The following is a 21,450-nucleotide window of genomic DNA, read 5'->3' on the forward strand; positions in this document are numbered from 1 at the left end:
TGGTTCTCACTTGCATAAAGGTGAAAATTCGCCATCTTAATTTCGCTTGTTTCTGCGAATTCGCATCTGATTTCGCACAATCAGTAAGTGTCCCACCCATACAACCTGAATGAGAGCGATGCGAAATTCGCTGTAGAAACGCAACACACATCTTGTAAAAACTACGCCTAACCGGAAATGTGTCTGTGACGTGATGACATGCCCTCAAAGGCACTGATATCAGATCTAAAGGCAGAGTCATCAGTTAGGGTGTAAACCGAAGTCCGTTACTCGTAAACGTTTCCTTTGAGAGGTAAGTTCGGTGCTTTATCGTCCTTTCGATATTTCAGACATAGAAACAGCTACTGGTGAAAAATTGGTACCGTGTGCTATTCACTTATTCCGTTTTTGTGATAATCAGTTAAAGTAATGTGCTTGGCTAAGGTAAGACCAACTAGTTCACGGGCTAAATTAGAGGCTCAGCAACTCATTTTAATTTTGGAAACTAGAACATTAGCTTGCCGGGAATCGGATAAGTAACCCAGTTACCAGGTCAAAGTAGTCCTGTTAAAGGTACATTCGCACCATATAGCTAACTGTTTCCTGCTTCTATCTACCGTCGTCCACAGGCTTTTGAGACAACGAACGAAAGATGGTGTGCTACAAGAAGTACTTCTTCATTTCTCTCTCATTTTGTCTATCAGTTATGACTGACTTCTCGAAAGGTAACTGCAGTTCATGTTGTTATTGTATTAATAATGTTTTCATATAGTTTCAGAGGTACCCGTACACAGGTGTTTAAAAGAGCCGTTGTTTCGCTCTACTGTGAATCCACTCTAGTAATAAGCTTCTTCCGTCGAACTAGGAACTAGGTCTAATCAAATATTTGTGCCCTTTATCACCAAATTCCACTCTGACCACTCTCTTGTTTCGGTCAAACTCATTTTACGTTCCAGTGATTGACATATATGAAAAGTATAATGTTTCTTATGGCTCATTGCTAGTGTATAAATCTGATGAATATCGAGTATATAATTTTGCGGTTTTAAATTCCCTTCCCCTGGCGAACCACAATTGTCAAAATTAGTTTAGCCTCAATTACACTAATCACTGCCGTTTGAGAAGTTAAACGTTAAGACCACAGAAGGTCAAGGGAGCTAGTGAATATAGAACTCAATAATTATGTCCTCTCATTAACTGCAATAGCCACGTGCATAACGGTGTTGAAATTAACATTAATTAACATTAACAATAATTAAGGAAACCGTTAAAAAATATTATACCAAGAAGCTCAACAGTGCCAATGTTCAAGATGTTGTAAGAATACAAAGCTCTTTAGCGAACGTCTTGTAGCCCTGTATGCTCTGTTCACTAACGGTCACGCAGTGGGTAGCCTAATGCAGCCTCTGTTATGAAGTGTGTAAAATTTATGTCCAACACGTCCTTTCTGTACCTGTGTTTAAGTGAGTAGTACAGCTGAGTTGTGAGGCATCTGCAGGAGTAGTGTGCTGTCATTCAGGATATGATAGAGTAATCTAAACTGGTTACTCAAGAATTTTAGAATGTTGCACAAGCGCTGAAGACGCTATAAGGAAATGAGATGAAGAAGCTCTCACACACACACTGAGAGCAGTGAGTAGTGAATTTAACCTCTGACTCTTTGTCAGAGCTTTGCTTAGGACATACACAGTTTATCATTCACCAAATTCGTTCCCTTACATGTCCTCAGAGAATACACTCACCCAAGTCTCTGATCGTACTGTTTCCTTCCCTGACTATTGTAAGGTGATCCAGCTATTGGTCAAAAATGTCTCCCCACTCAGGCACTGCCACTGAGTGGTCGTAGATGGACGCTGACAGTCTCGAAGGTTGTAGATGATACATTACTGTAAGCAGGTTGGAGTAGAATGGGTGAAAACGGTTTTACATACTGACCCTGTCTGATTCTGTCAGTTGTTTGTTAACACCCTTTTATCCATTATATGTATTGCTTTGGTCTTTCACATTCTCATTTCATGAGTGATGTATTGTTTTCTGAAACTTTCTTACTCTTTTTATTGGCTTTAACACTATTTGATGTGTTCTTGTCCTCAGTGGAGACTAAATCAGGATATCGTCTTAGTAAAGCCACTGCAAAAGAAAAATAGGAAGAGGACAACTCCACCAAAAGAGTGAATTAATTTGCAAGTTATGATGGCAGGAGTTTTGCTTCAGATTCTGTATTTACCAGTTTAATAAAATGAATGAGTCAATACCTAGAGTGAAGCACTATATGATATGCTTGCGTTTCTAAGTGCAAATCCAAAGAGAACCAGTATCTATCAAAACAAACTTAGCATTATTAGCACAAATTGCCACAGAGGGGAAATTTATAGGCTGTATGTAAATTTACATGAAGTTGGGGAGTGCATGTCTAAGGCAGTTCCACAGAGAAATGATGTGCACAAGTTAGAATACCTCAATGTAATAATTAAAAAGAAAAAGAGTTTATATATGTGTGTCTGTGTATATATATATGTTAGAGCCCGACCGATAAATTGGCGTCCCGATATCATTGGCCGATACGAGCTAATTGCAGATAAATTGGTATCGGTGTTTATAACGGCCGATAACTGACAATTAAAAGAGATGGAAGATGGATCCTTCAATGACATTCATGTCAGCCACACCTGGTTTTGCTGCAGTAACGTGAAAGCCGGTACAGTCAGTTAAACATCAAAATTACATTTAATGTTACAGTAGTTGAGTGGGGTAGACTAAGCTGTTGACAAACTTGATTGTAGGTTTATTTATGAAACAGCGTGGTAGTTCTAGCGAGTAAACAAATAACAGTCCTGTCATTTTTCCCTCGTCTCTCCTAAAAATTCTCTGGCAACATCACTCACAGCAGCATATAACGCTGTCCATTGCTAAATTAGGTTACCAGCAAAGCAAGCTAATGCCATGTTTATTAATGGAAGAACGCTAACGTTAATGAACAATTAAACTGTTGTGTTTAACTTATTCTGCCTAAATGAAACAATGGTAAATATATCTGCGACTCGCACGTCTGTAGTTACAGTTGGTGCACTGGAAATTATTAAACCAGAGGGGACATGTAAATAAACTTGAACTGAACAAGTATCTAACATGGCTTGGTAGCCACACAATGTTATCTAGTTTCTCTTGGAAACGTGTAATGTGAAGTCCCGAAGTCGCAAGTCCACCATATGATATGACTACAGTTATGTAGTATTAGATGCATTCAGCAGAAGCGTTTACTCTAGCTCACTGTATCAGCTTACTGCATTGTTTATCCAAATATATTTTGTTGTACCTTTGTTTAAAGTACTACTTATGACAATAAAACAAGCTTATTTTTAAACTGCAAAATGTCATGTTATCTTGGTGAGGACTCTTACGTAACTACACATAACAAATGATAGGGGAAATCTTTGTTTGTGTTATGGGTTTCTGAAAAACACACACACACACACACATATATATATATATATATATATATATGTGTGTGTGTGTGTGTGTGTGTGTGTGTGTGTGTGTGATCCGATAATGATATATCGGCCGATATATCATTATCGGATTTTCCAATCATCAAATATCGAAATCAGTATTGGTCTGAAAAATCCTATATCGGTCAGGCTCTAATATATATGCTAGTATTACATAAAGCAAGTTTTTCTCTGGCCTCCAAATCATTCCTCTCTCCATAGAGGTGGCTTGTCATGCTTTTTGAGAACACACAGTGGATTCCACCCAGATTAGACCAACAGTGTGGAAGCCTCCTCCACTACTGCCCTATTCCCCCTGCATTCTGAAGTTGGCAGTCATGCTGTGAGAAGTTCAGACCTTAGAAATGTTTATGTCCACCTCAAGTTAAGTGTCTCTGCATCAGTGGAGTGGGCTGTAACATTTCATCTCACAAAAAAAGCCAAAGTCAGTATGCTGTGTTAGGTATTGGTGCGTTTAATGTTTGTATTTAGGTGATATGACTCTCTTATGAGTTCTCTCTGTCTCTGCAGCGCAGTGCATAAAACCCACCGGTGGTGATCACATGGTTTTGGATGACAGTGACATCATAAAGGATTCCTTTGAAAATGGTTCTGTTGCCACCTTTAAATGTGTGCCAGGCTACGTCCATCAATCAGGAAGAACAAAGATAAAGTGTGAAGGGACCTCATGGACGGAACTGACACTCACATGTACAAGTAATGAATTGAATTCATCCTTTTGAAGGTTTTTCTCTGGTTGTTTTGTCATTAGAGACTAAATTACTCATATTACTACTCACTCATTCTTGTGCCCTGCAGCAATGCTAGTATGATCTATAAATAATAAATGTATTTTTGGCCGGTTGGTACATTTTTATTGTTGCAGCATTAAATGTTTTGTTTGTGTTCTCTGTAAGATTTTTCTTTTTCTGATTCAGCTGATGAGGCTTACTCTATATGAGCCTCTGTAGAAAGGATTTGAGTTTTAATCGTTTTGTTTTTTATCTTTACAGAGAAATCATGTGGACACCCAGGGGACCTTCCCAATGGAAGATATGTATTTTCCCCAGAAGGTGAAGAGGGACTGCTATTTGGTGCAACTGCCACAGCCGTTTGTAACAAGGGGTCAGTGTAAACGGATTTTTCAATTTCATAAAGATAGATCTGTTCAAACAAATAATAAATTTTATTGATTTGCACATACACATACATCCTTTTTTTCCTTTTCTTTGAAGATACCGGCTAACGAGCCAAATAAGTAAAAGAAATTGTGTAGCTACTGGTTGGGATGGTAGAACTCCTACCTGTGAAGGTCAGTGAAGGTCATGTGTTTGTATACTAACGATCATTTGCTGTATATTCACCATGCTACAGCATTTTTGGAGATGGATTGTATTAATATGTTTTTGTTTGTTTGTTTCTCTCCTTTTAAACTCCAGTGGTGAAATGTGAAGCACCTCCAGCTGTGGTCGATGGCAATTTGGTCGACCCACCCCAGGAAGTGTATGGATATGGACAGGCAGTTACGTACACGTGTAATGATGGTTATACTCTCTATGGAAGTGCAACTATTGCTTGTTCTGAGAATGGAAAATTCCAGCCCGATCCTCCTCAGTGCTTAGGTAAGCAGTGTTTAAAAGTGTTCTCATATCATTTAGACGAGATGAATTTGAGAGTAAAAGCCAACGCTGTAGGTGCATGATTGGCTATAAAAAGCGTTAACATTTCTTACAGTTCTTTTCTTTGTACCAATTTTTTTCTTAGATGTTTCTTGCGAGCGCCCTGTTGTCACAAACGGAATTCGGGTTTCAGGAGGCTCAGGACCGTACACATATAAGAGCACCCTCGAGTTCAAGTGCAATGAAGGCTACAGAATGAACGGTTCTGCAGAAATAACATGTGAAATAGGAGGCTGGGATCCCAGTCCTCCACAGTGTTTAGGTAAGCTTTATGTCGCTTGTATTGCCGCTTGTATTTTAGTTCTTTCACGGAAGATTTGCTCCTTTTATAATTATGGTTCCTTTATCATTTACAACAAACCTGACCCATCACCTTTGTGTACTCATCTGCAGATTTTTTCCTTTTCGCAGCACAACCTCTCCCCTAAAACTCCTGAGAAGGAGGTGTTTTTTATGTAGATTCTCACATTGTTTCTGAATCATATGGTCTTGATCTGTGGTGTTAAACTGTAGTCTTAGAGTACGCTTTTTTTTTTCTTTTGCTGTCCACAGATTAATCACATATCTTTCACATTGCACATTTTGCCTTCTCTAAATTCCCAAGCTCATTACTTTTTGGTTACTTTGTGTTTCACGTGTACTTATTTTGCTGTGTACCTTTTTTAGTTATTCCAACCAGCACACCAAAACCTACAGGTAGTGTTAATTTTATTAACACTTCATTACTCTTCAGCTTTTCTTTGCGTTCATTATTATTCCTGTGGCTTTCTCGTATACTAATTTTCTTTGATGCTTTTTTTAGTGACTCCAACTAGCAGAACAAAACCTACAGGTACAGTTAATTTTATTAGCACCAGTTTTTACTTTGGGGCTTTTCTCTGCCTTCATAATTACTCTCTTGTTTTGTGCACTATTTCTAGTCAGTTGGCTTTCTAAAAAATTTGCGTTGAAATATATTATAGTTGCAAAAGGACAAGAGCAATGACCATTTTTTACAGTCAAAAAATTGGAGACCTGTCATTGACCTTTGGGTGAATTCTGAATCTCTGATTGGCATTTACTGATTGTGTTTGACCATTGTCAATCAGTATTGGAGCTTTCTAGGTGCTCTGTGCCACAAGACTAAGCCTGTGTATGTTCATGGGAATGACATATCACAATTAGCTTGTTACAAAGAATTTTCATTTTAGTCTTATGTTTATCTAACTCAGGATTTGTCAGGAAAGGTTTAGCTTCACAGTTGATTTTAATCAGGTCAGAATGTTCAGATTCATATTGTGAGAGTCATGTTGTCTGAGTGTCAGTCATATTTACTTTCTACCTCTCTTGACTTTCTCATACACTAATTTTTCTGCATGCCTGTTTAAGCTCTTTCACCAAAGCCTTCAACCACCCTTTCAACCAAAAGCCCTGAATCTACCACTAAAACATCCACAGGGAAAGGCTCAGGTAATGTTTGTTTTTCAGGTGGTGGGACTATTTATCCTGTCTTATTTGTCTTTCTTTATGTCCATGTTAGCTTTAAGTGGAAGTTTTTTTATTTTACACTGTATGTATGTTTGAACCATGCTTACTGAATGTGTCTGTCAAGATTTAGTTTTTGATTAGAGTAGGCTGTGAATCAGAGTTGAATTCAGAGAGTTATATCAAGGTTCGTATTGTGATTGTTGTTATGTTGTTACATGTCATTCCAAACTGCATGGGCACTGCATTTTTGAAAGTCAGTTTGGAGAGAAGCTTCCAGATGTAAGATGTACCTTATGAGGTTGCAGCACTTAGGAACCCACATGCTTTTTTCTCAAGTGAACCGCCAAGACTTGAGTTTCAGATGTCCTTTTTGTCTTTCTGAGGTCCTGCTTCATTAATCTTTACTAATCTTTGTCTTTTAAAGGTGACGGTCATCCGTCAAATAACATAGGGAAGATCGTTGGTGGGGTCATTGGTGGATTAGCCGGTGAGTCTCAAAACATGCAACATTTTAATAAATAAGCAATTATGAAATCAAGAATTGTTTGCACTGCTTCAGTAATCCCTGCGACCCTAATTAGGATAAGTGGCTTAGATAATGAGTGAGTGTGAGTGAGTGCTTCAGTAATTGATGTGAGCTGTAGTCTGCACTGCAACAACAGCTTAGTGTTTTATCTTGGTGAGTAAACATTAATCATTAATGAACAGATATTAATTATCTATTATTACTGTAAATAAACCTATTATTTAGGTTTAGGTTGATCATTGTGTTTTCAAATATATAAATAATAAAATATTCTGTCTTATATTTCAGTGGCAGCTCACAGAACTGATTGAAAGCATTTAATTTACATTAACACATTGATAGAGGGCTAGACCAGTATGTCACAGTGATTTTGGACTAATACTGTGGAGATGCATCAGTTTGATCTTTTGTCAAAATGTTTTGTCCTTTAAAACACATCACCTTCTCTTGAAAATTTTTCTCAAAGATGCTTCCATCTGAATTACCCACCAAAAAGCAGTCCCTGCTTTCAATATTATATAACATTATAGTTTTTTAACTATTAAAAATGAATTAACAAAGCATCACTTAAATTTAAGGTAATGACCTTTTATGTAATATTGGCTATGGTAGTTTTTGTTATTTGATACAAGTCATTAGACATGGCTTTGATTGACTAGCTGAATAACAAATAATTATCAATGGCAGATTTATATATATTATAAAAAAAAAAAAGAAGAGCTGAATCCTGCAGTGGAGCACAGCTGGGCTGAACCTTGCTTTTGAGATTTGATGAATGATGGCTTGTTTTTCCTGTGCTGAGGTTATGTTGTTGGTGTTGTTCAGTTTTATTTGATATTTGATTTTGATGTAGGTGGTTAAATTATTTAATTACCGAATGCAAAACCTACAGCATATAAGTGAAATTATAAATTAGAATGGATGTAAGAGTTTGATATTTGTGCTATGAAATTTTAGTATCAGATATGGTTGTTTAAGGTATAAGTTTTATCCAAAGAATGTTTTGAAACAAGATTCAGTTAGTCTGAAAATAAAAGACTAACTGAAATTTATTGATGACATGTAAGCAAGGCTGTGGAGTCGGTACACAAACCTTTGATTCCAACTCCTCAATTTATGGTACCACTGACTCTGACTCCGACTCGACTAATCCAGTTTTGCTTCCAACTCCGACTCCACAGCCGTGCATGTTAGTATGCCCTTTATAGAATGCTTTAAAAAATGATATGTTACTTTCTGCTCTTACTTGCAGGTCTTGCTGTAATTGCTGGAGTTGCCTACTGTTTAATCAACAAGAACCAGTGAGTGCCATGTTTACGAAGCCATTTTCACATATACAATACGGACTATGTCCGCAGACTCAGGTTTGCATTTTGTCTGAAGTTGCCCTTTCACACATGTAACACACAACGGGAGACTGTCGGTGTCAGACGTGCTCTCACCTACTCGAAATACTCCGTTTGGTTTAGGCGAGGGGTGGCACCGGGGTAGAGCGTGCAGGAGGCAGGACATGACGCAAAAAGTACTGTACGAAAATCGCAGTGTTTTGTTTACTACAAATTGAAAAAGGGCTGACGATTTTCTTCACTCTTGGATGTTTGTATTCTTCCGGTTTCGCACCAGTCACATGTTAGAAACAGCATCAACACCCCCACTTGCTCGCTGTGTATATTCCGGACTATAATCCACTCTATTCACACATGGACCCAAACGAAGAGAAAACGGAGTTTGTTCTAGGGGGCTGGTAGAATAAACACAGTTTAGAATCCAATTCGACTGATTCGGACATTTGCATTCACACATACAGCCCCCCCAGTTAGAATCCCGATTATTTTAGGGTTGCAGTGCATGTGTGAAAGGTGCTTAAAAGTGTTCTATGGGCCAGTTTTTGTCCTCCTGTTTGGCTTTAGTTTGTTCTTTTTCATGAATGGGGAGGACAGATTCATTCATTTTATTGTGTAGAAGGGGTTAGGTAATGGTACTTGTACAGTAAAAAGGACTGACAGGGGCACTGTGAATCAGTCCTTTCCTTAAGGCCTGTTAGGTCTGTACATTCAGCTCAAATTAATTTGAAAGCCTGGACTACTCAACCAGTAGTTTTCAGAGACTCCCAGAATTCAGTGTTTCTGTCAGAAAACAACATCTGTCCCCCTCCATTATCCTGTGTGTTATATTTGTGCTAAATGCACAAATTCACATTCATCATATATATATATATATATATATATATATATATATATATATACATGAGAGAGAGAGAGAGAATATATTTGTAGAATATATTTAGATAGATAGATAGTATTTTTGCATTGTTGTGTTTACATGTATGACTAGTGTGGTGGTTGTGTTTTTCATCATGCTCACACAATGTTCAGTCATTTTCAAAGAAAGCAAAGGATTTCCTTATATTGTCTTTAGTCTTCTCAAAACATACAATTCCAGTAGAAAATATGTAGAAAATAGTAAAAATAAAGCAAAACCTTTGAATGAGTAGGTGTGTCCAAACTTTTGACTGGTACTGTATTTTCTTTAGTTTTTTCAAAACAGCAGAGTGAACATGTAAACTGGATATTGTGTGTTGCATTGGGAGGGCACTGGGCTGTGAAGGGTTGAATGAAGTGAATGGTGAAAGGGTTAAAGTGAATCAGGTCTCTGTGAGGCCTTTGTTATGATTCAGTGTCAGCCAGCACGATCAATACTGGACATTTGGCTTTCAGCTCTCGAACGCATTATTCTGGAAAGGTGACCACTAGCAATGAAGAGGGAGAGTTATAACATTCTCACAGCTATGGTAAGAAAATCAGATTAACATAATACAGGAATAAGCTCAGATAAAAAGCATTTATCAGACAAACTGTGGAAAAAAGACCAATGACTGGGTGTAGGTGCATAGGCGTATGAAGGAGGTGATGAAGCACCCTCTAAAAATACTGTGTCTGTTGCTGGATTCTTACAATTTGAATCACACTCAAAACATAATCAAATATCTGATGCTCAGGTAAGATGTTTGATTATTCATATGCACTCTTGCCGTGCAGAAACAGTTTGGCAGTGTGTTGTGAGCTAAACACTGACTCGTCTGCTAATCTAAGAGTTGCAGATGTCAGTCGTCATAGCAACCCAGAGAGCATGTGAATATGTTAGGCCTAACTGTGTTTGTGATGATTGTTTCTGAGGAAATAGCATTAATTCCACTGATTGTGAAATTCCTGTTTATTGTTGTGTTTTACAAGAAAAACAGTGTGTGGCAGTATTAGGCGTATCCAATTCTAGGGGTGTAACGATACACCAAAGTCACAGTTCAGTGCGTACCTCGGTTTTGAAGTCACGGTTCGGTACGGTTTCGGTACAGTGAAAAAAGACATGCAAAACATGAAATTTCCTTTCTTTTAATATGAATTTACTTGTAAACCTATAAACTTGCACAAACATGTTAACAATGGTAAACTGGCCACAGTTTCCAGTTTGCTCTTCACTCTGTTTGTATCAGTAATATTCACATTTTGATGTGAGTAATCATATTCGATATTCACATTTGGATGATGCCGTCTCAAATGAGATCATGTTCGATGTGCTGCCAGCAACATACGATTTCAGTTTAACAATGCCGGCACGCCGCCTTCGTCTCATCCACTTGTCTTTGTACTGTAGTTCACTGGAAAACCAAAATGTTCCCAAACAGAGGACCTGAAGGATACGGGAGGGTCCTCAAGCTCTGGCTTTGCGGCCACCATACTTTCAAGGTTTCATCATTGAACCTGTGCTAATTCAGTTGCTAAGTTACGGCTATGTTAAGGAATCAGAGAGGAAACTGAGTTTTTGATTTTAGTTCCGCATGCAGAAATGTAGAAGAGAGGGCACACTGTATCTTGGGAAGTATCACTTTATTCGCTGACGTTTCGGTATAAAAAAGTTATGCACGTAACATGCATGGTTATGGCTAGACTGTATTCACTGGGATCACAACGCGCACCGAACCGAACATCCTGTACCAAATATGTGTACCGTTATACCCCTAACACAAAATATACAGCTTGACATAACTTTAAATAGAATAATAATTTCATGTGTTATCGTGTTAACTGTGAAATGAAAAATGAGTTTTGTTACATTAGTAACGTAATGAGAGCTCAACACGCTGCACCTGCCGCCGTCGGCAGCAAGTTGGGGTTCCGTATTCCGGAACCGAGACACGAGACCGTGGATGTTTGTATCGCTGTTTTGGTCTTATTTATTTATTCATTTAAAATCCCCATTGATCATTTTATACATTTAACCCCTGCTTGCATTTGCCATCTCAAATGAACATAGATGTGAATGTCATTTTCCATTTGTGCTACTGAACTTGAACAGTGGTGTACCACTGACTGCTGTCACACTATCATATAGAGATTCTTAAGAAACAGGACACTCGCTGGAGCGTTGATTTGTAATTTCAGGTGTGAATGAAATGTGATGAACTGAGGTTTTTTTTTTTTTTTTGTAGAAGAAGAAAAAGAAGAAAATATCAAATCACAGTGCTCAGTAAAGACAAGAGAATCTGTGTGCCCCATAAGATGAATGTAATCAATGAAACAGTTTAAAGTAATGCATGACGTTCAGTTACAAACTTTTATTTGTTTTGTTTATTTTTTTAAACATTCTTCTACAGCTGATCCAGTAAGAGGGCATGTAACCATTTTTCCCAAGTGCTGTTGGGAAATTTCATGTTCCTTGCAATATTTTCCAAAAATGAATTCCTTGTTCTAAATGTTTAAATAATGTTTCCATTTGCCATGGGAAATCTATGTTCATTCTTCTCAGTACTGCCTGTTTCTCAATGATTCAACAATGATTGTTGTTTTTTTCCCCCACTTTGTTCTTTTCTAGGTCTGAAAAGGCTCTTAGGAACATAACCACACCTTAGTGTCTCCCAACCTCTATATCAGGGACAAGCATGGAGTTAACTGCATGTATATATACACCACAGGCCCAAGACTATGCTGGATCTCTTCCAAATCATTTCCTCCCATACACCCAAAATAGAAAGTATATGCAGTTAAACCATTACATGCTTGTCATGCAAGCAGCTCAACATTGCAGACCTGTTATAGCTGTAAGTGACACACAAATGTGACTGTGTGAATGTTTCCTCATGGGTTTTAACTGGATTATTTGTCTGCTCTGAAAGTGTCTGCAGATTGTAAAGGTTCTCCTCTTCCCTCTCACAGGGGCCATGGTTTGACCTCAGTCTTGGTTAGGGTTATCACAGCATGATAATCAGCTTTTGTCTCACAATTTTAGATTTCATCTACCAACAGCAGTGCTTACCTCTAGTGGTATCTTTTGTTTGTTTTTGTTTTGTTTTTTCTTAAATTCATTTTCTTGTCTGTAAATTCCGGCACAGTCCCGATGCATGAAAGTCATGCCACAGGAATGTAGAGTCCTAATATTTTCATCAGAAATGACAAACACACACTGAGCGGCTCTTGTTCAATTTTTATTTTTGATGTTATGTAACATGGTTGTCTGGTTACATATTGTACCTGCCATATCTATAGCAGCCTAGGCGGAGCTTGTCAATACTTTACTGTAACAGTAAGATGTAACAGAATGAAAGAGGTGATGATTATTACTGTATTAGAGCTGTGTGCTGTTTTTTTTTTTACTTGCTGAAGATGTTTAGTTGTGGTCCAGTGTTATTTACAGTATTTAACCTAGACATCCATTTGGATCAACCACTTTGAGCCATTTCTGTAGTTTTTTTTTTTAGTATTCATTAGGAAACGTCACCATTCCTGTGCCTTATTGTCAGCCAAAGCAAAAAAAAAAAAAAATCTGAATTTTCTATTGGAACAAATAAAAAAAATGCACTGCCCTCATCACTAATACTTTATTTGAAAGGTCAAAGCACCTTAATGTGGCGAGTAACTAAAATGATTTCTCAGCACTGCTTCTCACATGGGAGATCTGAGAGTGTGATACATGGGCTAGCCTGACTGTTTTTTGTTGTTGTTTTTGTCGATGTTGTTGTTGTTGTTTTTGTTTGTTTGTTCGTTCGTTTGTTTTTCAGTTCATTAGTTTGAATGTGTAAAATGGTTATAGCACTTTTTATCACTTTTTATAAAGGTTGGTGTTCCTGTTCTTGCTGCTTTATATGATTAAATCTGTGTCAAAAGTATCTGAAAAGTATGTAAAAATAACACTTAATACTATCTTTTGTTATGAATGGATAGAATGTAAGTTGAGTTTATGAAGTTAAATTTATCCACGCGTTCATGAAGTTGAGTTTTCCCTAAGTGTTAGAATTATTAGCCTTTAATTTATCTATTTAACTGTATCAAACAACAGAACAGTTTGTGCTAAATAGGCATCTGTTTATCTCCTCGTCCGACAGCTGAATTACCAATCACCAGTTACTAGCTGTTCTGTGTAAATTGATATGACCTGATCACATTGTGTGAAATTTATCTCTATTTTAATACCTCTGTAAGCTCTTCATGTTAGTGTTGATTTTTTTTTAAGTATGTTGACTCTTGTATATCACTTTGTTGGCTGTGTATGAGATCCACTGTTGTAGTTATTTTACTCCTACTATATCCCGCCCTTTCCTTGAATATTTACTGAGAACTGCTCTGCGAAACACGTTTGTGTCATTGGATTCAGTGATTTATTGTCACTGTCTAATTTTTAGATGCCACTAAGACCTTGACAAGGGTTTCTAAACAAATTACTGTTTAATTGGTTGCTAAATAGGTGGGCTCATAGTCATTCATTGCCTCCAGTGATCTGCCACATTACCTATTGTCGTGGCTGTGCACGTTACTGCAAAATCTCATTGCTTTGTTTGCACTATAACTAATCTAAATAAAGTTACATGGATTCCTTACGGTGGCATTGTTTCCCTTTCCTTCTTTCTTTTTTTAACCATTTTTTGAGCAGCCCTCATGACGTGTTTAATCATCTGTTCTGGCACAGTTTTGTTTTCAGATGCTCACAGACAGCAGCGGCAGAAAGTTTCAGTGAACTTATTTTTTTGCCTCTTTTCACACTTTGATAATTAGACCTAATCCAAATTTTATGGGGCCTGCTTTACTGTCTGAAATATTTTTGTCTGGAGCATTGTAAATAAAGATTTCACTCTAAACATTTTGCTATGATCATTTTAAAGGCGTAAATGCATTAAAAATCTGTGAAAGAGGAGTAGTTATGTAAAAATACAGTACTCATTGAAATAAATACTCTGACATGTCTCAATGTACTGCTGTTTGTCATTATAGACAAAAACTAGAAGTAAATATGAGCTAAATTCTATAGAAGAACACTTCTGGGTAAAAGGCGTATTAGGCATGGTTTGAATAGCGGAACATCACCAGCATGGTATGACAAAACCAGATATCAAAATTTTTATGAGTTCTAAACTAGTCTTCTCATTCAGAGTTAAAAGCAAGCTTTCATTCGAAAGATAAGTGGGAAGCAACAGGTCAAATTTAAAATGAAATAGCAGCTTTGATCAGTCACAATTCAGAGCCTCACAGTAGAGATAGTAAGTAAAAATCATGATGATGATGATGATGAGTGGAGTCTCAAATTCACAGGTTTAATGAGGCACAACATTTTCAAATACAGTGCCACAAAACATGATTCTACATAATTTAGAACTTTTGATGTCCTTACTTCAAACATTTAACAAGAGTTTGGACAGAAACATGGGATCACTCGTTCTGTGGCACTGAGACAGAGGTGCCTTTTGGGCCCTCAAAGTGGTCCATGGTCTGGAGCTGCATGATCACGTGTAAGCCGCAGGTGAGCACCAGAACCACAAGCAGAGAGGTCACCAGGCCCATCGAGATACCAGACCCTGCAGAATCACATGTAGCCACTGGGTGAAGTTTCTGTGTGATGCCGAAGCCTGTTCGAAACAAAAGGACCTTAGGGTTTCAAAAGGAGTGTTTTTGTCCTATGTGCCCAGGGGAATTCTGGGATGATGCCTTTCAGTTTTTGACAACTGCCATTGAGACAGTGCCATTTGCACATTGTAACTTTTCAAAATTAAACTCATTCTTAATCTTTTTTCAGCACTATCTAATAACACACGTTCAACTATTCAAAATGTGTAATGGTCAATCTCAGGCCATTTTATTTATTTTTTACAAGGTTTCTAAACAAAGGTTACTTTGTTTTTCACTCAATAGTGGGTATTTTAAAGAAATAATTGGTTACATGTTCAAAAAAATATATCTGTGGTAAGAAGTCACAACATATGCAGACGATATGTATCTTTTTTTAAAAAGAGAAAGCCATTATTTATTTTTAAGGAAGATCCCAACCTCAGTTTTATCAAAAATCTATCATGTGATTTATAAAACAGTTGTTTAAATGGTGGACCAATCATAACTGAAATGAGTGTTTGTTTGTTTTTTTATAAAAAAAAAACAACAACAATATTGTAACAGGAATGAACACTGGGTCACAGCAATGAGCACTGAGTAACAGGAATGAGTGCTTGTGTGTGTGAGAACAACTGGATGTCACAGAACTTCCTTCAGTCAAAGATAAAACAGAGGTCATTATATTTGGCAAAAAAGATCTTAGTCCAAATAGCAACATAAAAGCAGTAACAACTGTGTGTGCATGCATGTGATCGTGTGCTTCTGTGTGTGTGAGCACAGTGTGGGGTGGAGAGAGAAAGAGGGAGAGAGAAGGTGTGAGTATCACTCCTCCCCCTGCAGCATGTGTGTCTGGCTCCTGCCTCTGAACAGTATGGGTTCTCCATCTTCCGCTACAAAAGGTAAGAAAGACAACAAATACAAAAAGCTGACCATATTAAGCAGGTCCACAGATATCTACATTGACTACCAGTACTTAACATTGAAAAGACTTTTTTCTGCTTATAAAACATAACATTCACTTGCAAACATGACAGACAATTGTATTTCAAATAGAATTGCAATAAAGTAATGAACAAAAACTTGCCTTACCTTTTCTAATAAACAGTGTCTCGTTTGGCCCAGACTACTTTGTCAGTTTCCATGTAATGAGATGTGACTTGCCTTGCTGGTGGGATGGTACGCAGGATGTCTTGAAACCGGTGCCAAAGAACACCCCTGTGGGGGTGGCTGCCAGGCCATGCCACGATGAGTAGGAAGGCTGTCGCGGTGGCACAGAGGCCTAGGGCGTGGGCCCAGGTCAAGCCACCACAGGTGCTGATCTTGGTGGTAGTAACAAATATTCAAATGGGAGCTTTAAAGGCCGAAGTGGAGAAGGGTTCCATGCGGACAGCACTTGAACACAGGTTAGCCAGAGATAGGTGAACGCTGTTCTGAAGGAGCATGGTGGTGGCCTCTGTGAAAGACCTGGACCTAACCCATGATGTACTGCCTATGGAAAGGGCCTTAGGTGTGCTGTGGTGCGTACAGACAGATGCATTCAAGTTCAGGATCAATCTTAAAGACAGACCTGTCACAAGATGAGGAATTCTCTCAGTCACAAGCTCAATGCATGATCCACTAAGATTCCTTCGCTTTAAAACCTTTGTTGCCAATCGCATTGCCACCATCAGACAGGCAACCAGGCCTCAGCAATGGAGATATGTTAACACTTCAACTAATCCAGCTGACCGTGCATCCAGAGGGCTAACACCTACCAAGTCCATGAAGAACCTTAGCTGGTTTCACAGTCCAGCTTTCCTCAAAGAACCAGAATGCCAATTGCCAAAAAGACCTGATGAAGCTGTAAAGGGCGGGCCAAGAGAAGGGCACAGAGACAGGAGTGGCAGTGCAGAATTTTGCAGTTTATTGGATGACGCATCCGTTCATTGTGGGGAAAAAAAAAGAAATTAAACTTTGCAAATCGAAAGTGAAACAAAATAAAGTCAAAACAAAATGATTCTTATACAACTAAAAAAAAGTCTGATCTGGCCTCCAGTGATGGAGGTCTACAACCAGCAGAAATCAGTTTAGCCTCAAAGGAAAAAAAAAAAAAATGAATAAGTCATGCTCGGGTACACCAGGACAAAAGACAGGACCAAGAGACAGGAACAAAAGACAGCTAAACACAGGGAGCTCCCACACATATATATAGTTTGGTGACCCGCACCAAACAACAGACAGAGGGGGTGACAAACAACAGAGCATGGCTAATATATAAATACCTATGGTTATAATTAAACCAATGCATTCAAATGAAATTTACATAACCACACATCGGTTATTTAACCAATAATCTTATTAAAGAAAACAAAACAAACACATTAAGAACATTCAGGAAACACTGGTTGATGTCTGGTCCCCTCAGATAATTAAAGATGGTATGACCCTCCGCCTTGCCTCTGGGAACCCAATAAATAGCTCGTGTTTCCACACGTACCTCTTTCCATGATGGACCAATCTGGAGAGATGACTAGGCAGGTAACAATGGATGAAGGTGAATAACAGAATCTTTCAGCAACCAAGTTTGTGCACTTAACCCAGAAACTGAAAGCAAATAAAAGGTTGTGGAGCACAAATGGTAGTTTGTGTTGTTATCTATTGCAGATTTTATGTGTATGTGATAAATGAGGTTGAAACTAAACTGATGCAATGGCCTATATGTGCGGCCATCACACACAGACGTCACAGAAGCGAAGCTTGAAGATGACAATGAGGTGAGACACACAGCCAAAGTACATCTCACGCATGCAGCTGAAGATGTAGATACCAAGAAAAAGAGCTGTGGCATGGTTTCTCAAACTCAAAGACCTGCTTCTACAAATCTATAAAAAAGAATGAACATTTACAAACAAATCTCAATTATGAACAGACAAGGGTCAACCAGAATAGACAAGATGACAAGTTAACAAAGACTAAGACTGCTCTCACAGTAGAGGACTTGATGCAAGCAGAAACAGAGATTATCATTTTCAGCCAGGGTCAACGGTTTCAAGAAGAAATCTACTTGCTAAGGAAAGGCAATAATGTGAAGAGAGGTAGTCATTTGAGAAAACTCGACCCAGTAATTCAGGATGGAGTATTGAGAGTCGGAGGGCGTCTCTCTGCAGCTGCAATGCCAGAACACGTGAAGCATCCAGCCATAATCCCAAATGACTTGCATGTCACCATGCTGATTTTGCAAGACACTCAGGAGAAAATTGGACATTGTGGAAGAATGTACATGCTTTCACAACTGTGTCAGAAATATTGGATCCCTTCAGCAAACTGAGTGGTGTGGAAGTTTCTGTCAAAATGTGTGATCTGTAGGAAAGTCAAAGGCAAAGCTCTGGGACAGAAGATGACAGATTTATCTAAAGACAGACTTCTACCAGACGAACCACCTTTTACTAACATTGGAGTTGACTATTTTGGACCCTTTGATGTGAAACAAGGTCGCAGCACTCTGAAAAGATATGGTGTGCTATTTACCTGTCTCACAACTAGAGCAGTGCACATTGAAATTGCACACACACTGGACACTGACTCTTGCCTGAATGCAATCCGTCGCTTTGTATACAGAAGAGGACAAGTATCCGTTATGTGTTCAGATAATGGGACTTATTTGGTCGCTGTTGAGCATGAGCTGCGCGATGCCATTCAACAGTGGAACGAGTCAAAGATTTTAGATTCTCTCATACAAGGGGGAATTCAGTGGATATTCACTCCACCTGCTGGTTCTCACTTTGGAGGAGTATGGGAAAGACAGATCAGATCTGTGAGGAAAGTTCTGAAGTCTGTGCTGAAGGAACAAACAGTCAGCGATGAATGTTTACAAACACTACTGTGTGAAGTGGAATTAATACTGAACAACAGATCACATACTACATCAACAGATGATCCATCAGATCTTGAAGCACTGACTCCTAATCACTTGCTACTAATGAAGAAACAGCCAATTCTGCCTCCTGGAGTCTTCAAGAAGGAGGGATCATACGCTCGCCGAGGATGGAAGCAAGTGCAATATCTTGCACACTTGTTTTGGAAGCGGTGGGTGCATGAGAATTTGCCCCTGCTTCAAGAGTGTCAAAGGTGAACTCAGATCAAGAAGAACTTGGCCACTGGAGACATTGTTATGATTCAGCATCATGGAGCTCATGGGTGTTAGGAAGAGTTATTCAGGTTATTCCTGATGCCAAGGGACTTGTTTGGCGTGTGTTGGTCAAGACAAAGACTAACATATTAGAAAGACCTGTTGACAAACTATGCCTCATCTGTGAGATGGACACATGAGTTTGACTGTCATATGTGTGACTTTAAAAAAGGGGGAAAAGAGAGAAGTGCATTCTGTTTTATGTTTAATATTTCATTTTGTATTTTTTCTGTGATATTTGCTTAATTGTTGGTTGATGCATAATGCCTGAGGATTTTATTTGGCTATATTTTGATTTTTAAGTAATTGTAAGTTTACATGCCTTCCAGTTAGGGGCTGGATACGGATGCGAGTCAAAATTTACCCTTTAGCGTGCCCACGTGAAAGAAGTGGCTTAATTATAACAAAACACAGAACCAAAATTTTGCCACTATACCTATTGTTTATAAATTTGTCTAGTATGATGGAGTTTTTATTTTACATTGCTTAATACAACAACACCTTGAAAGATTTGCAGTCTGTATTCTTTTTTGTCCAGTTTCGGCAACTTCAGCAGGAGCTCATGGTGAATGTTCATAGACCACAGCAATGTGTCCTTTTGTTCTGAAGGGTGGAAGTGGAAACGGATATCAACCACACCCCTCACTAAGATGTCATCTAAAACTGTGATCAATAAAGATAATTTTCTTCAGTGATTTGTATTTTATTCTTATACACATATTTTAACTTATTCTAATTCTAATCATTTAAGTGCTTGCTTTGCAGTAGTTGTGACACATATAGTAAGTAGATGGTTAGGCCACATTTAAGAATACTTATGGGTATTCTCATTATTGTATTAGAAGCATGAAGTGTCAACATGACCAACTCACCCACATTAAGTTAATATTTGTGGGAAAATATCAGGACCATATTAGGGTTACATAGGTAACCTCAACTGGATTTGTCACCTCTCTGTATGCATGCTGTGCTTTCTTGTTTTGAGAAGTCTGGGCAGGAGCCCTAATGGAGGACACCTAGACTGAAGATAGTGAGCTACAACTCTGAGCGAGACTGAGATGACCCCTGTGCAGCTGCTAAGATTTAGAAATCTGTGGGCTTTTCTTTATAATCATTAACTTATGTCCATGAATAATCTACTTCCGTGCAAACGGACTGGCACTGAAGGAACACTGACCCACAAGTCTTACATCACATAGCTAAGAAACTGAAGTCTGGTGCATGCCCACTCTGGGAATACATTATAAGTTAAACAGAACTACTTATCAAAAAAACTGTAGATAGCGAGTAGACTAGGCACAACCAGTCACTTTGAATTTATAGACATGGAAGATCATTTTTAAATGAATTTCCAGCAATGCCCTTAAATTTATTGTTCTCTATGTATTTTGACAGTATTAAAAGACAAGCAGAGGCAGATAAATCAAGGCCTGAGAAATTTCCTAACACTGTGTACTTGGCACCACTGATTTTTAGATAAGCTCATAAGCCTTTTTTTTTTTTCTTTTGCTGATAGTACTGATTTGATCAAATATTCTTGTTGGTCATATGCTTAGATATGGACTACACTGAATGACAGACATAATAATTGATAAAACATCAGTTTGTGAGGTATCATTTAAAAACACTGAAGTGTCTGTGTAATGAAAAAAAAGTGAATCAACGAATGTATTAATAAATCTGTGACATTATAAAAAGCCCACACAAGAGAATTCTGTGATAGAGTTCAGTTTACAATTTAAAACTGAATATGTTGACCCAGAAACAGAAGAGTGCTTGAATAAAAAAAAAAAGGAGGTGCCTCTCAAATTTAAAAAAACAGAACAAAAAAACTCTGAGCTTCATTTTCATCTGAAACTGAAATATTCCCTTTAAACTAGTAACAGAAAAGGACAAAACTGTGTCCGTGTAAAGTAAAGGCAAGTTAAGACAAAAAGGCCGAAGTATTTCAGTGTTAACAGGTTTGAAAACTGCAAGAATAACTGGCCAATAACTGACATATTAAAATGCAGACTAAATCCAAAAGGTGAAATACCCTAAAGCAAAAGGGTGCCTTAAAGCTACATTAATTTATTTAAAAAATGTCTAAAACAGGAAGGGAGTAGAGTAGGTATGTCAGCAATTATACCAGTCTTAAAGCATATCAGTAGGGAACTTTTAGCAATGGAATTGGGAGAAGAAAATGACCCAGTAGATGAAGTGTACCCTGTACATTTGTGGTTTAAGAAAATTAATTCATATAAGTGATTTAAGGTTCGTGAATATGAAAACA

The 21,450-nt window shown here is 38.1% G+C and overlaps 1 protein-coding gene across 2 annotated transcripts; it reads left to right on the forward strand.

Moving 5' to 3' along the window:
* Nucleotides 1-211: 211 nt before the first annotated feature.
* On the forward strand, nucleotides 212-14,096 carry LOC115807128 (C4b-binding protein alpha chain). Of its 2 annotated transcripts, XM_030767996.1 has the most exons (13): nucleotides 212-292; nucleotides 609-704; nucleotides 3,999-4,184; nucleotides 4,481-4,592; nucleotides 4,703-4,779; nucleotides 4,907-5,089; nucleotides 5,232-5,408; nucleotides 5,813-5,842; nucleotides 5,949-5,978; nucleotides 6,515-6,595; nucleotides 7,038-7,100; nucleotides 8,392-8,440; nucleotides 12,009-14,096. In XM_030767996.1, exons 2-13 carry the CDS (start codon nucleotides 632-634, stop codon nucleotides 12,043-12,045), a joined length of 1,098 nt encoding a protein of 365 aa, XP_030623856.1. In that variant the 5' UTR covers nucleotides 212-292; nucleotides 609-631; the 3' UTR covers nucleotides 12,046-14,096. The 2 variants fall into 2 exon arrangements, with proteins under 2 accessions (XP_030623856.1, XP_030623857.1); XM_030767997.1 differs by lacking the exons at nucleotides 5,813-5,842; nucleotides 5,949-5,978; nucleotides 6,515-6,595.
* Nucleotides 14,097-21,450: the final 7,354 nt, after the last annotated feature.

This window comes from Chanos chanos, chromosome 3, assembly GCF_902362185.1.
Source record: "Chanos chanos chromosome 3, fChaCha1.1, whole genome shotgun sequence".
Classification (NCBI taxonomy): domain Eukaryota; kingdom Metazoa; phylum Chordata; class Actinopteri; order Gonorynchiformes; family Chanidae; genus Chanos; species Chanos chanos.

Bases quoted from the DNA above. Each gene is read 5' to 3' on its own strand.
- LOC115807128 (XM_030767996.1), top strand. From the start codon at position 632: ATGGTGTGCTACAAGAAGTACTTCTTCATTTCTCTCTCATTTTGTCTA. The intron at 5,090-5,231 runs GTAAGCAGTGTT...TTTTTTTCTTAG, and splicing joins CGATCCTCCTCAGTGCTTAG to ATGTTTCTTGCGAGCGCCCT. The intron at 7,101-8,391 runs GTGAGTCTCAAA...TCTTACTTGCAG, and splicing joins GGTCATTGGTGGATTAGCCG to GTCTTGCTGTAATTGCTGGA.